At 39.3% G+C, this 15,119-nt stretch overlaps 2 protein-coding genes across 3 annotated transcripts; both read left to right on the top strand.

Moving 5' to 3' along the window:
* Positions 1–5,558: 5,558 nt before the first annotated feature.
* On the top strand, positions 5,559–7,489 carry hoxb8a (homeobox B8a). 2 transcript variants are annotated; one of them, XM_061223976.1, is made up of 2 exons: positions 5,559–6,265; positions 6,959–7,489. In XM_061223976.1, exons 1-2 carry the CDS (start codon positions 5,836–5,838, stop codon positions 7,270–7,272), a joined length of 744 nt encoding a protein of 247 aa, XP_061079960.1. In that variant the 5' UTR covers positions 5,559–5,835; the 3' UTR covers positions 7,273–7,489. The 2 variants fall into 2 exon arrangements, with proteins under 2 accessions (XP_061079960.1, XP_061079959.1); XM_061223975.1 differs by having other exon boundaries at positions 6,956–7,489.
* A 1,643-nt stretch (positions 7,490–9,132) lies between these two features.
* On the top strand, positions 9,133–12,907 carry hoxb7a (homeobox B7a). The gene is made up of 2 exons (XM_061224007.1): positions 9,133–9,578; positions 12,162–12,907. The coding sequence occupies exons 1-2, from the start codon at positions 9,176–9,178 to the stop codon at positions 12,419–12,421; spliced, it is 663 nt and encodes a 220-aa protein (XP_061079991.1). The 5' UTR covers positions 9,133–9,175; the 3' UTR covers positions 12,422–12,907.
* The last annotated feature ends 2,212 nt before the right edge of the window (positions 12,908–15,119 follow it).

Genomic DNA, 15,119 nt, shown 5'->3' with positions numbered 1-15,119 from the left:
TTACACTAACCCAACTCTGAAGATTCCTGTATTCAAAATGCTTGCAAGGGAGATTCAGTGTGTCCTTAAATGTATAATAACTTGTTTGTAATAGAAATTCCATCTCCTTTATGAGTCAAATGTTTACATTGTATCACCACGGAGTCTCATTCTTTAGTTAAGTGTTAAATGTGTTGTGGTTTGACATCCCATATTAAGAAGATATCATAGATGAAGTTTGATAATTTATTGATTGAGCGTAGCCTATAACTTCGATTCATTCAGTTGCAATATATTTTTCCTCTATACTGGATAGTAAAACTTAATGAAGCCTACTTTAATGAAGTCTAGTCTTTAATGAATACATAGAGATCATATTTCTCAGTTTTAAGCATTTACGTTTTATCGTCCAGTTCACATATCCAACTACTAGACTTGTACAGTTATGCGGTCAATAAAGACCATCCCAAATGCTATTATTTGTCCAGGTTGTTTGAATGTATGATACAGCTTGTAAGTGATCTCGTTATGGCTCTAGGATACTCTCGGACTGGTACGAATGGAGGTCTCACTTATTGGTGTTTCTGGAGTGGCATGGCCTTTGTACAGTAACACGCGAAAGCACGACGCTTTTCTCCAAAAGAAACGTGTCCCATTTTCTACAAAAACCCCACCTCTACCGTCTGATTTTCGGTCGGACCAACGCAAACGAAGAACGGATATTATTCCAGAGACTCGTTCCTTGCAAACACGCATTTTGATGGCGCTTTTGTGTCTTGCCTTCTTAACCGCAGTCATCTCCCTTCTTCTAGCATATGTGTAGTTTGGTTTATCACTGCAGCTGACATAGAGATGTTAACGCTGAGTTTTGTATTAAAGAGTTTATAATCAATCCATGTGTTGGGGCTTTAATTATGCGCCGGGCCTGTGGAACACTGAGGGAAAATATAAGAATTTGACAAACCATCCTCAAACCACCCCACTAAACAGTCAGTACATCCCGCACATGTAGGCTACTTGTTCCCAAACGCATTCTCTTTGAACGTAATGCCAATATGCCATGGCTTTAATACAGTTATATTTTCATCTCATTTTAATTAAAAGCACGTGTTTAAAATATGCACACAGCTGCAACATTTGCCTCCAATAATAGATAAAGGGAAGTACGACTTATGGAAAAAAACCAAAACTATTTTAAACTAATTAAACACATTAATTATTTGTTGGTTAACCCTCACAAGACTAATACCCCAGTATCTTATTTTGCAACGTGTTACCTAATACTATTCATTCAGGGACCCGGGTTTGAAATCGAAGTGTTCATGTCGTTTTGGAGTGCTTGAAGCAATATTGGAGACAAAAATTCAAGTAGTAGTGTTTGGACTACATAGTTTCTTGCAATTGGTAGGTTATAATGACGTGGGGTAATTGTAATGGTTGTTTTCACCAAGGGCAGCTTCTTCGTGAACGTGTGACTTAGGCGAATAGTGGACCCGTTGTGCCTAAAATGTAACGGGACAGCACTGTGATACAAAGCACTATGTCATTATGTTTTTAGAATGTGATTTTATATTTGTATGCAGCATTGTGTTGCGAGACCTTGGGTCACATATTCCCAAAAAAAACAAAAAAAAAAAAAACATTAACATCTGTTTCATTCAGGTTTAACCTCAATACATTGCACGACTATCAGATACAATAATTATCTGAGATGAAACCCGTTTCATTGAGAAATACAATATGTAAAATACCGAGAGGTATATATAAATATTAAAATATCTTCGCACGGATTTTCCTCTGGGAACGAGGCCTAGTTGGACATAGGCGCGTTTTCTCTCCTTTTCCCTTTCCTCTATCGGCTCTTTTGTTTTATTTTGGTATTTTGAAACGAAACAAACCGAAGGGCTGTGCGCGCTTGCTTTGGAGGAGGGGATGGGAAGTCGACTGTCATAAAAAGAAAAGAAAATTCGATGTAGTGTGCCGCAGTAAAAGAATATGACTGCAATAAAACTTTATAGGGTATAAATTTCTGAGGGTTCAGAACTAAACGGTTGTAAAAGCAAACACTGGGGAAGGAAATGGTACAAAAAACCTCCTTAATAATCGTTTTGCGGGACTATTGATTGTCCGGACCAGGACTTTGTTTTCTTTGCATTTCGCCAGCATTTGTTGTTTACAAATTCTTCTCGGGGAGGGGGTTTTGCACGGAGAGGTCTGGCCTTCCAGATGCTTTGCTAAGTCTAGTCTTAGGCTGCGTCTTTTGTTTAATTTCAGAGATCACCCAGCCTACCAGATAGTGAGCCATAAAATGTTTCAAAAAGGTTCTGGCGAGACGTCTGGGATAGCAAACCTTAATCTGTTTACAACCCCGCGCGCATACCCGGCTCTCCATTTTGTAGCAAACGCTCAATTGTCTCGGAATGGTCTCGGAATCAGAAACAATGGTCTTGTCCGAGGAAGCGTTTACCCTACTTTAAAACGGGTTATTTTATCTGCTCCCGTGCCCCCTTCACTTATCCAAGTATTTGTATTTATTGCTTAGGGTTTGAAGAAATGAGAAATAAGAGAAAAAATGTCATGTAGCCTAAAAACCCCCCCCCCCAAAAAATCGCCGAACAAACGCATACGAAACAAATACAAGATAACGGCAAAGGCTATGATAGGATTAAGACTATTACTGTTGGTAGTAGCAATAATAATAATAATAATAATAATAATAATAATAATAATAATAAGAACAATAAGAACAATAAGAATAAGAGTAACGAAATTAAATGCAATTTATATTGTGCTGATTTCAGATTTGGTTTGGCTATATCTATTTTACGTACATATAACTACACACCTACACACACAACCTATTAGTCTACTTGTTTATATAGATATAATCAATTGCTGTATAGTTTTATTTGTTTATCCCGTACACGCACACAGACACACATATTAAATGTATGGAAACTACTTTTTAATTAGGGATATTCTCCTTTATTCCAACTGTCTCAAATAATCGTATTTATAAGCACATGTATTGTTGCTATACTAATAACAGTAACACCTCATAATAATAACAACAACAACAACAATAATAATAATAATAATAATAATAATAATAATAATAATAATAATAATAATAATAATAATACATTACATGCATATGTGTGTGTCTGTATGTGTGTGCGTGCGTGTGTGTATCCATAAAGAGACACGCGTAGAAATGATTTCGTGGGTATAATGCAACAGACAAATAGACCTAAAGATAAAATAGACCTAGAGATAAATTCGGGAACATATACCATATTATTTCTCATTTAAAAATATATAATTTAATATGCTAAACTTAAAATGCATATGCGTATATGACTGAGACACGCTGGATTATTTGCGTTGCACGCCTTTATTAAAAAAACATGATAGACTTTCGTACAACATCGTGTAACTACCTATACATGGCCGCATGATGGCAATGTTGTTCCACCGATATGTTCTATCATCTTCCCCTCGCTCCCAGGAGACTTCCGGCTACAGAAAGCCAGTCCTGCTCAGCAAAACTTCATATCCTTGAAATTCTCTTCTGGTCCACCATGGTTTTCCAAAGAATGCAAGTATATGAATTATTAAAGTTAATATGTTTAGGTAAGCTGATCAAATAATGTTTTTGTTATGTGTTCCAAGTGTTTTTTTAAACGTCGGTATTTTCGACCATGGCGATATTGTTTTAGGGAAAAACAACCAAAACATCAATGTATGATATTCTCAATGAAGCCAAGTTAATTATTTTCATGCTTGATATATTGTAGTCGACTGAAAGTAAAAATGTAACCACTGGCTTAAAAAAAACATTTCCTTTGCTGTGTGTGTGTGTGTGTGTGTGTGTGTCTGTTCGTACACGAACCCGAGTGATTTTTTAAATTGCATTTGTTAACTGCATTTATGCATTTCACACATTTAGATGTATTCATTTTCAAATGTCATATTCAAGTTCTGTTGTCAAATTATTTCGTAAAGCTATTGACATTTTCATAAGGAATTTTCAAGGAAATTAGGAATATAAACTCAACAAAAACAATGAACACTTTTTGTAATAACACACAGCGTTGTTTAGTTTCAGATTTTTTTATTTCAGAATGATAATTCATTCAGAATATCTATGGTATCACCATTATCAAATATCTGGTATAGGCTTTTGCCTGTCTGATCGGTGCGAGAAAAAAAATGGTATTACACACAAACAACTCAATGCCTCTAGTACAAAATCATACACACACATAAACAATAGATTCCAAAATATATGACATGTTCGTAAAACAACAAAAATACACACATTTTCCTTCACTTGAATAAGTAATAAATACACATTAAACACAAAATTACATTTAAATATGATTATGCACGTTTTTACGTCACCATAGTTACACCTCTAGCTATTGGCATCTTATGTCCATACATACAGAAATACATGTTTAAAATATCTTTCAAAAACCAACATAGCTACCATTTCCTATTCCTAATAGCTTACTTTTATAAATGATAGAAATTCTATAGTACACGAGAAATGTATTATATTTATAACCTAGATATTGACTATTTATTAATAACTGTCATTACGGAGTGAAAATCTGTTTGCTAAAAAAAACGCATTAGCAAATCTGTCGTCGGATATTGAACGCTGCAACGGTTATTGAATGCTGCTCACATCCTATAAAGTGCTTTGCTCATAAATATTATTCTGTACAAAATCCCTCCACAAGCTACCCCCCAGTCCAACTACACAAAACTCAAATTAGAACAGACAATTTACAGTTAGAATATTTAAATACACAAAGGTGTTTGTAGAATCTACAAGACTGTCCCAAGGCTTAAGGTGTTGGCCGAGGAACCACATAATAACCGTTTAGTGCACGATGTAAACATTGAACTTATATTGTCGTTTATACATGCGTGGTCTGTTAACACTCGCTTTCTCAAACATAACGGCTGTTTCAGTGGTATGTAACACCACATCAGTTGCATTCTATACCTTTGATGAGTATGACCATAATTATTGCTACCGCTTATAGTTTGAAAGCTAGAATCGTTTAAATGTTGTTTTGGAAAATCAATCGCACCTATAAGATCTGGAAAAACTGGCACAAACACAATTCTGGACTCATACAATTTACCAACGGAACTCGGCTCTTCAAAAATGTCTATCATTCCATCTTTAAAAATTTGAAATTGACGACTAAACTGTCTCTTTAGGCTTCCTATTAGCTATACCCCAAAATCAATCTTTTTAAAAGGGTTTGGCGTTGATACAGCGAGGGGACTTATGCACTTGATCTAAAGCGAAGCGGCAGATATCCCATTAACTTACCCGGTTGAATATATTAATGCGCACATTCTCCCCTCCTCTCCTCTCTCTCTCCCTCGCCCCCCTTTCTCTAATACTCCCTCTCTCCCTCTCTCTCTCTTTCTCTTTTTCTCCCTTTTTCATTCTCTCACTCTCCCCATATCACAAGCGCGCAGTGCAGTGTCCGTAAGGAAAACCTGAAGCCAATAGGATGAGGATCCGATAATAGATGCAAATGATCGTGAAAAGACACTGCAAAATATGAAACAACTCATTTGCGGAGGAGTAAATCACAGAAAACTGTTTATGAACTGGCACCACATACTGGAACTGTAATGCATGGATACTTCACTGGCGGGGATTTTATGGAATCGGCATGATTGTGGCTTGAACGTTTACAAGGGCTGCTAAATACTGTATTTACCTACATTGGGAACTACAAAGTGTTATTTCTATTCCTGAGAAACACTGTGTTTTTAATACTCAACGCTAACTGAGTCTTTTAAAACACGAACAAGCAGCAAAAAATGAGTTCATATTTTGTAAATTCTCTCTTCTCCAAATACAAAAGTGGCGACTCTTTACGTCCCAGCTATTATGAGTGCGGATTCCCACAGGATTTAGGCACTAGACCCACGGTAGTTTATGGACCCGGTACCGGAGGAACTTTCCAACATCCAACACAAATACAGGAGTTTTATCACCCCGGCGCGTCCACGCTCTCCACCGCCCCTTACCAGCAGAATCCTTGTGCCGTAACTTGTCACGGAGAACCCGGCAACTTCTATAGCTACGACGCGTTGCAGAGGCCGACCCTTTTCGGAACCCAAGACGCGGATTTGGTCCAGTACAGCGACTGCAAGCTGACCGCCAGCAGCCTCGGCGACGAGGCGGAGAGCGCGAGTGCTGAGCAGAGTCCGTCTCCGACGCAACTCTTCCCGTGGATGAGACCACAAGGTAAGCGGAGCAAAACCACACACGGACGCGATAGCTTCCAGAGCAGGGTGAGAAAAAGCTCCTTGAAATGCTCGACCGACACGTAAGAAGTACATTTCCTGTTTGCTGCGAGAGAAACAATAACCGTTTTTACTGTTTTATGGTGTCCAAACTTGTGACTCACTTTACAGTTTAATGGCCCCACACTCTCTATGCGAGAGCTACTAACTCGCAGCTTACTCTCGACTTCTCTTGCTCTGGTCAAAGTTTTATTGCGGATTTTATGACTTACAGTCATCCTGGGGTTTCTTTCACTCCATGGTGATGGTTTCTACCCCCCACTTTAACGTCTTTACTTTGTTCTGTGCGCGCCTGCACCAACATTTGTTACATATCATGTACGCTCGTTCGTGTGCACGGCTACACATATTGCTCGCATGTTTGTAAATCACGATTGTGAACATCTTGTGTGTGACGCACACTTAAAGTGATGATTATAATCCGAATCTAATTTGCTACCCTTATTTCGAGCTTACTTCCTCGCAGCCTAGTAAGGGAAAAAAAATGTTCCGTGTCAAACGAATCAACGGAAAAGGGCGAGCTCACTTCTTTAAATGCTAGAGGCAGCGTGTGGTTTCAGGGACATAAGGGAGTCTGGTTTTGCCTTCATATAGCTATGTTTGGCTAAAACATGTACCTTTATTTTGCCAGTAGCTGCCGGACGGAGGCGAGGCCGACAGACGTACAGCCGCTATCAGACACTGGAGCTGGAGAAGGAGTTCCTCTTCAACCCCTACCTGACTCGCAAGCGGCGGATCGAGGTATCGCACGCCCTGGGACTGACCGAGAGGCAGGTCAAAATATGGTTCCAGAACAGGAGAATGAAATGGAAAAAAGAGAACAACAAAGACAAGTTTCCGAGCAGCAAGACGGAGCAGGACGCCATCGAGCACGAGAGGAAAGAGAAGGAGCAGAGTGGGGGGACCCAGTCGACGGAGGAGGACTGCGACAAAGCCAAGCAAATATAGAGGAACGACGGACGTGGGAATCAGCACCGCCAGAGACAGTCAGAGAGAAAGAGAGAGAGAGAGAGAGAGAAAGAGAAAAAGAGAGAGAGAGAAAGAGAGAGAGAAAAAAATCAGCAGGGTTTGAATACTGTTGAGAAACAATGCAATCTTCTGATGATGATCACCGCTCCTTAGAGGACACAAGCGAGGAGCTGAAAGTAAACGGCAAAATCAAGATTATGAGGCCAAAATCAAGACGGGGGGGGGGGATGAAGGATTTTTTTCTTTACCTGATGATCTTGGATATATTTGTAAAGTTGTAAACTAGCTTCCTCGACTTGTGGAACAATTCATGTGGGACGTTTCTCTTGCTATAATATTATCTTTAACAGTTACATTGGCAGCTGTATTTTATTATAAGTTAAATTGTGCACTTTTTACTGTTCATACTAAGTGTTTTAACGTAGAAATTAATGAATTCCAACAACATGAAACTGCCTATTTATGCTGTAGGTTATCTCTTCCGAGGTTTGGCCTTTATTACTTCGTTAATGGTATTTTGTTGTCTTCCGTTCTTGGGTAAGCATGCGCACAGTGCAAAAAAAAGAAAAAGAGAAAAAAAAAAAAGGGACGTCATGTGACCCTTCCTTTAGCCTACTGTGAAACAGAATGTGTACTGTACTCGTGAATTAGTTTATGGGGACGTAATGATATGCTTCGGTGTTTTTCATCACTTTGTTCTATTGTTTAAAGCTGGAAGCGGCGGAACAAAGAGGTACAATAAAGTTTACAACTGAGAATCTGTGACGTCATCATTGTCCTCCGCTTGATTTCCCCCCGAGCCGCTCGCTCGCCTGGATTGCCGACTGTCACTGCACGAGCGGCTACAACAAAGGTACTTCGGAGAAAACAAGGCAAGCAAGTAGCCAATTGCCCCTAGCATTCCTAAAACATCACTATGTGGCGAAGCGGCTCAATCGCACCAAAATAAAAATATATGATTTCGTTTATTGGTTTATTTTATACATGTCTTGTGACATTTCGGATGTAATGCACTCTGTGGCACATGTTACTGCTGGTGCGTCATTTGTAATTGTGCACATGTAAGCCGACGTCTAAATAGTTACTTGGGAGACAACATAGGCTGTACAACGAAAATACAGACTTAAATTAAACAGGCCTTCGTGTAAAAGGCAGAAAACATTATCAATAAACATTTGGTTTGGTTATGGCTTCGCCCCAAATTCAGCAAACTTCGCATTAGGTACTGATGCCAAGGTTTTCGCGTGCTTGGTCACGGTAGTATTACTTGATACCTGACGCGCTGAATTTAAGCCCCTGCTTTAGGAAGGTGATGATACAGTCTCTTTCCACGGGCAGCCGTGACTTACAAATACGAATGACACCCAGGGAGAATCCACTGGCCGTGCGAGGCTTTTGTGTAGGCTACGTTCTAAAAATAAACAAAAGCACATTAAAATAACATTCTACGTCTATTTTTGTTCATATGCAGCGCAGCAAATGTTATCTAGGTATCTTGATATAGCCAATACATCAGCTGTAGGTTACATTTGAAAGCAGCTGGATCTACGCATTATAAAGGCGACATTATTATTTGTGTGTTGTTGTTTTTTTGTGTGTGTGTGTGTCCTTTTTCGTTCAATTTTCTTGTTCACACACAATATTCGCTGACTTTAAATAACGTAATACGTATTATCAATCCCGACTGTGGGATACATATCCCTTATTAGTGGAGAGGCGCTTCAATTGGATGACTGTGCATCACGTGTCCGTTATCATGTGGCCTCCGAGGAAAAGGGGCCGATTTTTTTGTGTAAATCTGGTCTGGAACTCAATAATATATCACTGTACCTCGTAAAACCGACACTAAAACTTCCAGGGCTGCAAATCACCCGGGCAAATTATGAGTTCATTGTATTATGCAAATTCTTTATTTACTAAATTTCAATCTGCAAGTTCCGGCTTTCCAACAGTCTTTCCAGAGCAAACTTCTTGCTCTTTTGCGTCCAGTTCTCAAAGAACCAGCGGCTATGTGTCCGGGTCCAGTGGCACCGCCTTCTCTCCCTCAATGCCGGGGCTGTACGGCAACGGAGGGGCCGTGCTATCCCAAAATCAAAGCCTGTATACGGAGGGCTATGGTCTTAACGCCAGCTCCTTCAACATGCACAGCTCCCCGTTTGATCGTAACCTGTCCGCGATGAACGCCGGAGACCCGTCCAAACATTCCAGGTGCTGGAAAGCGGACCAGGGCGACTGCCACCAAGAAAGTGAAAGTTTTCGGATTTATCCTTGGATGAGAAGCACAGGTACGTCAATAGCCCCTACTTACAAAACATAATATAAAAGCCCACTCTGGCATTACGTTGTAAACCGTCTGATCTTGGGAAGCTAGCGCAGTACAGTACAACTCGCTCCCAAAAAGCAAATTTACGCGAGAAGTGTGACATAACTATAGGCAAATGACGCCCGAATTTCTGAGCTTTAACTGCGCATAAGACGGTCTTGTATTAGAACTGGGAGGGGCGCATGATTATCCAACGCTGCCCTAAGCATGAAGATAAACAAGGGTCGCTCTCTGTGAGTTTCTGTTTTGAAGGAATGACACGCTCAAGCGCCCATCAAAACTGTGTAATTTCCATACGTTCTTACCAGAGCGGACGACTGTAGGATCCACGGCAATTGGTTTATGTAGCCGAGGTTAGTATTGGCCAGAAGAATCGTTGAGCTTTAAAGAGATACCTCGTATCTGCTTCAGTCAGCGTATATCGGAAGATACATTTTTTACAAATGGGTTTCCGTCAGCAGAGGGACACCGTTACGTAAAGGTCACGCACAATGCCCATCTACATACAATCCATATCATTAACCGTTTTTAGAATGCTGTTTTAGTCCAAATAAACGATCTTCTGTTTATGTAAAGTAATGTCGGCCACTTATTTCTACGAATTCGTTAGCAGGCGACACCATTGAACATTTTTTAAATTATTTTTTTAATTTCCTTTCACCGTTGTTTGAAACGTAGCCTAACATTTCTATGCGTTTTGGCTTCACGCAGGAAGCTACGCCACATTCACATTTAGTATTGACCAAAGCCTATTTATGTAAAATGAGCCGCTCTCCTATTGTGAATCGAATTTCAGTCTTAAGCTTAAATTTGTGGGCTCAAAAATAGAGAAGAAAGGGGCCTACACTCTGTGTGTGTGTGTGTGTGTGTGTGTGTATGTGTGTGTGTGTTCGTGTGTTATATTATACTTTATTTATTACTCACCGAAATATATATTTTAATAGCTAAGAGAAGAACGAAATATAAAACACTTGTGTGCATTTCTTACAGACATGTGACGAAAACACAAATTAAAAGATTGAAGGGTGTTGAGAGAAGTTTGCAACGAGGCCACCACCGCATATAAATTATGCGTTACGAACAATGCGTCATTTGGTGTGTTTTTACTTTTACATGCGCGTATATTTGCCTATTAGTCCTTGACTATATTTACTTATAGGTACATGGGGGTCAAATTGTTCAAAAAAATTGACAGACGAAGGCAGGCTCGTTGTGAGCTTCATCACAGATTCCAGCTGACGAAGGACATTTTATTCGGTCTAACATTTAACATCTCATATTCACTGTCGGGGACGGTCGTTTCTGCGAGTTATAGATCAACAGATTACTGTTGTTGAAAGGTTCACATCCGAGACAAGAGACTCCGTAGAATAATTCCAACGTAAAGGAATGCTAAGTGCGCATAGCAGTCCAAAATCAGTAGAATATATCGACTGCCTCCACCACGTTAATATTTTTTGCTAGGGCCCGTTCACATTTTCCCCCTTTGACAACTCTGAAATCTGTGTGCAAAACAGGAAGACGCGCTGTGGCAGGACCTCTCACTACAATACACGCCCTTGTGAAACCTTAAACGGGACATGATCGTGTACCACGCTCTTTATTCAAGAACACAGAACAAGAAGACAGCTGAAAACGACACATTACCAAAGAAGAAGAAGAAGAAGAAGTTAGGGCCAAACTAGCATCTGAGGCGTCCGAAGACGCGTTTAGAAGCTTGAGGCCTTGATCTTTAGGTGCCCTTTTACAAGGACAGGACTGCACATATCCGTCCAGTTCAAGCTGTTTTCACAACATTTTTGGGAGGAAAATGGCTGTGGTGTTTGTATTACGTTTTTCTAAAGATGTACGACACCACTTGGTTAAAACATGAATCAGAATGACCGTTGTAAACCTATTCTACATTTCACCATATATTCACAATTTCTGCTAACGTAGATCGGATTATTACATCACTGACAAAAAAAAGAGATATTTTTTAAATGTAAAATGTAAAATTGCTTGAAATCCATTTATTCGGTTTTTTTTTACAGAACTCTCAAATGTACTCCAATATTAAAACAATATGTGGATTCAATTAAACAACCAAATCACAGAAAGGAGATGTGACATTCAACACACACACACACACACACACACACACACACACACACACACACTCTCTCTCTCTCTCTCACACACACACACTCACACGCACACACGCACCACACGCACACACACACGTATATCTTAATTTGGTTTGAAACTAGAGTAAAAATGTTTTTTGTTGTTCTTCTGGCTGCTTATTGTACGTGGTTTAATTTTTAAATCGTATTTATAAGTAGTGACCGGCAGTTCTGATCACCTCGACAATTGTTGAGATTGAGTTGAGTAGTGAACACAACCGGTGCAACATTATCTGCGAATACATATTTAGAATCGATCCACTGTTGTTGTTGTTGGCTAAATCCCTGGGCCTTATGTAAGCATATCTCATATTCGTGCACAAAACCATCCTCAAATAATGCAAATTCTGAAAAGTAAACACGCCTTTTATCATTCCCAGGGTCTGAGAGAAAGCGGGGTCGGCAGACATACACCCGGTACCAGACCCTGGAGCTGGAGAAGGAGTTCCATTTCAACCGCTACCTGACCAGGCGGAGACGCATCGAAATCGCCCACGCGCTGTGCCTCACGGAGCGGCAGATCAAAATCTGGTTTCAGAACCGGCGCATGAAGTGGAAGAAAGAGAATAAGCCGGCCGACCAGAGCTCCAACACTGACGACAAACCAGGGGACGACGAGGAAGAGGATGAGGAAGAGTAGCTTCAGAAGGAGGCGGACACTGAAGGGAGATAACGACTACCTTACAACAACAACAACAAAAAAAAAGGGGGAAAAAATTTAGTAGAATTTAGTAGAACACACTACCTATCATGTTTATCGGTTTGTACATGTAAGTATGCGAGGTCTACCTAGAAATATATGGTTTAGTTATCGTAAAAAATAAACACTAATTTAATTTATTTATATTTTCATGTGATGGAAAATGCATTTTCTAATAGGGAGTAATAGGCCAAAAGGGAACTTTGTTAGAATGTTAGTTCTGTAGGCCTACCTAGCCTACTTCTAAATTCAGCTACGTGTCTCTAAAGGATTCTGTGTTCGTGTATATAAATATATTTCATTTGCTGTATGTATTAGGCTGCTTTTCTTTTAATATTGTTGTAATTATTAGTGGCATTATCTGCATTTAGTTATGTGTACAATGTACGATCTGTACAGTGGACCACCACGGGAACTTGGAATGGATATTTGTTGGGAAAGATTAAATATCTGTAAATCCCTCATTTGAAACTACACAATCATTATTTCAGCGATAATAACAACGGTGGCTTTTTATCTTCACGACTAAACACATCCGCGCTGTGTATTTTAAGGGACACCTTTTATGCTATTACCAGCAAAAAAAACGTATGGCCGATAACACTATACGGATTATTATTATTATTATTATTATTATTATTATTATTATTATTATTATTATTAAACAGTCGAAATCATGATCAATATGGGCATTTATCTAAAGGCCTATAAAGAGTTTCTATCAGCGAAAAAAAAAAGAAGAACCGGAAACTCTCCTTCCTTTGAGCTGTGGGAATATTGCTGTTCTTGGGAGATAATTGTTATATTGTCGGCCGTAATTCCCTAATTGCAGCAATAAAAGCCGGAACCCACTGCAAAAACAACAACGTAACGCAAAAGAACAAAATAAATGCGACGTGAATGGAATCTCTCTCTACACCACGAAAGGTCATTCTCTGAAATAGAAGTTTTCGAATGGAAAATCTTTACGTTCACACAAATTCGTCTTCTATCTCTCTCTTCTATAAGCCTATATTATTTATGTAATATACCCGTCAGGAGATCATTATAATATATACTATATATTGTATTATACTGCTTGTGTTCGTGTTTTCGAAAAAAACAAAAAAACAAAACTATATACTACATATATAGCTGAAACAAAATGTAGCTCCCTTTCTGAGAACACAGTACATTAGAATTCTAGACTAGAATTCAACTAGAATTCAACAACCTAGAATTCTCTGTTTGGCATTGAGTGAAAAAGAAATAGGCTATATTAGCTAGTATTCCAAAGGCATACAGAATATGTAGGTGGAATCTGTGTAGGCCTATGGTCTGTTGTTAAAACAAATCATGTATCTGCGCTATTGGACAAATAACAGAAACGACGGGTGCCAACGTATGTTTAAATAATAATAATAATAATAATAATAATAATAATAATAATAATAATAATAATAGGCGTCTATGCATGCGATCACGCCAAATTGCATTAAAAGAAAAACCAACGGTTGAGCCCCCTCGTAACACCAAAAGCGCACTGCATTTTTTAAGTCGGAGAGCTTTCAAAGCAAATCGCGATATTCGATTATTTGAAGGGGAAAATAAAACGGTAAATCAGAACCACAAAATAAAACACGAAGTCTCCTGGACAACCTTTTTATTTTTTTTATTTCGTTTTCGTGCAAACACACGGACAAGCACGTTTATGGGGGACACGATACTGGTTATACAAGAGCCCGATATGTGTTTGTTTGTATGCATGTATGCATGAATGTATGTACGTACGTAATCATGCATGTACGTATGCATGTATGTATGTAGGCCTATGCATGCATGTTTGTTTGCAGCCTATGGACATACCTTCACACTTGTGCGCACATTTCGCAAGTCATTCATTCTGAAGCAAAATATAATAATATTCCATTCTGGAGTAAGAAAGGTACCAATGAATTTAATTTAATGGCACGACCAATAAAGTGTAAACGTCTTTATTTTATTTTTCTTGTCATTGTAAAAACCGTTTTTCTGAAACGGCTATCTGTGTCCATGTGCTCGCGCCCTTCGTTTCAATCGCCGTTCCTATAGCAATTATCAAACAACACCTCAAATATGAATGTTAACACGACCATTCAATTTCCTTGTTCAGGAAAAAAAAAAAAAAAAAAAGATGGCGACGGTGGGACGACTGCTGCTGAAGCAGTCATGAAGAAACGCAATAAATTCCTTGTTGTTTTATGAAAATTTACAACTTTGTGATAGAACTTTATGAGTGGCTGGGTTCTAGGATTGGCCGAGGATGGTCATGTGGATGGGTAACCGTGAACATGAACTTTTTATGATTTCCCAAGTGGTTATATTGCAGTATTCTTCTGGCCACTGCACCTTCTGTAGCAACACTGTGCGCCTTGTAGGTTCTTGCCTCTTTTTTTTGGGGTTAAAACATACATATTTCTAGAAACGAGCCATGATCAGCTCCTTGATTACTTCGTTCCCTCTACAGACAGAGCCAACGAACAGCCTCCCTGCGCTCGGCTATGCTAATGTGGCCCGCTCTGATTGGGATTTCCGCCGCAATGGAGGCTGACTGTGAAATCTGGGCGCGATGGAGAGATCTCCTCATTTTTCATATAGGGACCCTGCTCTTCTTCCTCTA

This window comes from Conger conger, chromosome 16 (assembly GCF_963514075.1).
Source record: "Conger conger chromosome 16, fConCon1.1, whole genome shotgun sequence".
Classification (NCBI taxonomy): Eukaryota; Metazoa; Chordata; class Actinopteri; order Anguilliformes; family Congridae; genus Conger; species Conger conger.
The sequence above is the reverse complement of the archived record's forward strand: the minus strand, read 5'-3'. Positions and strand labels throughout refer to the sequence as shown.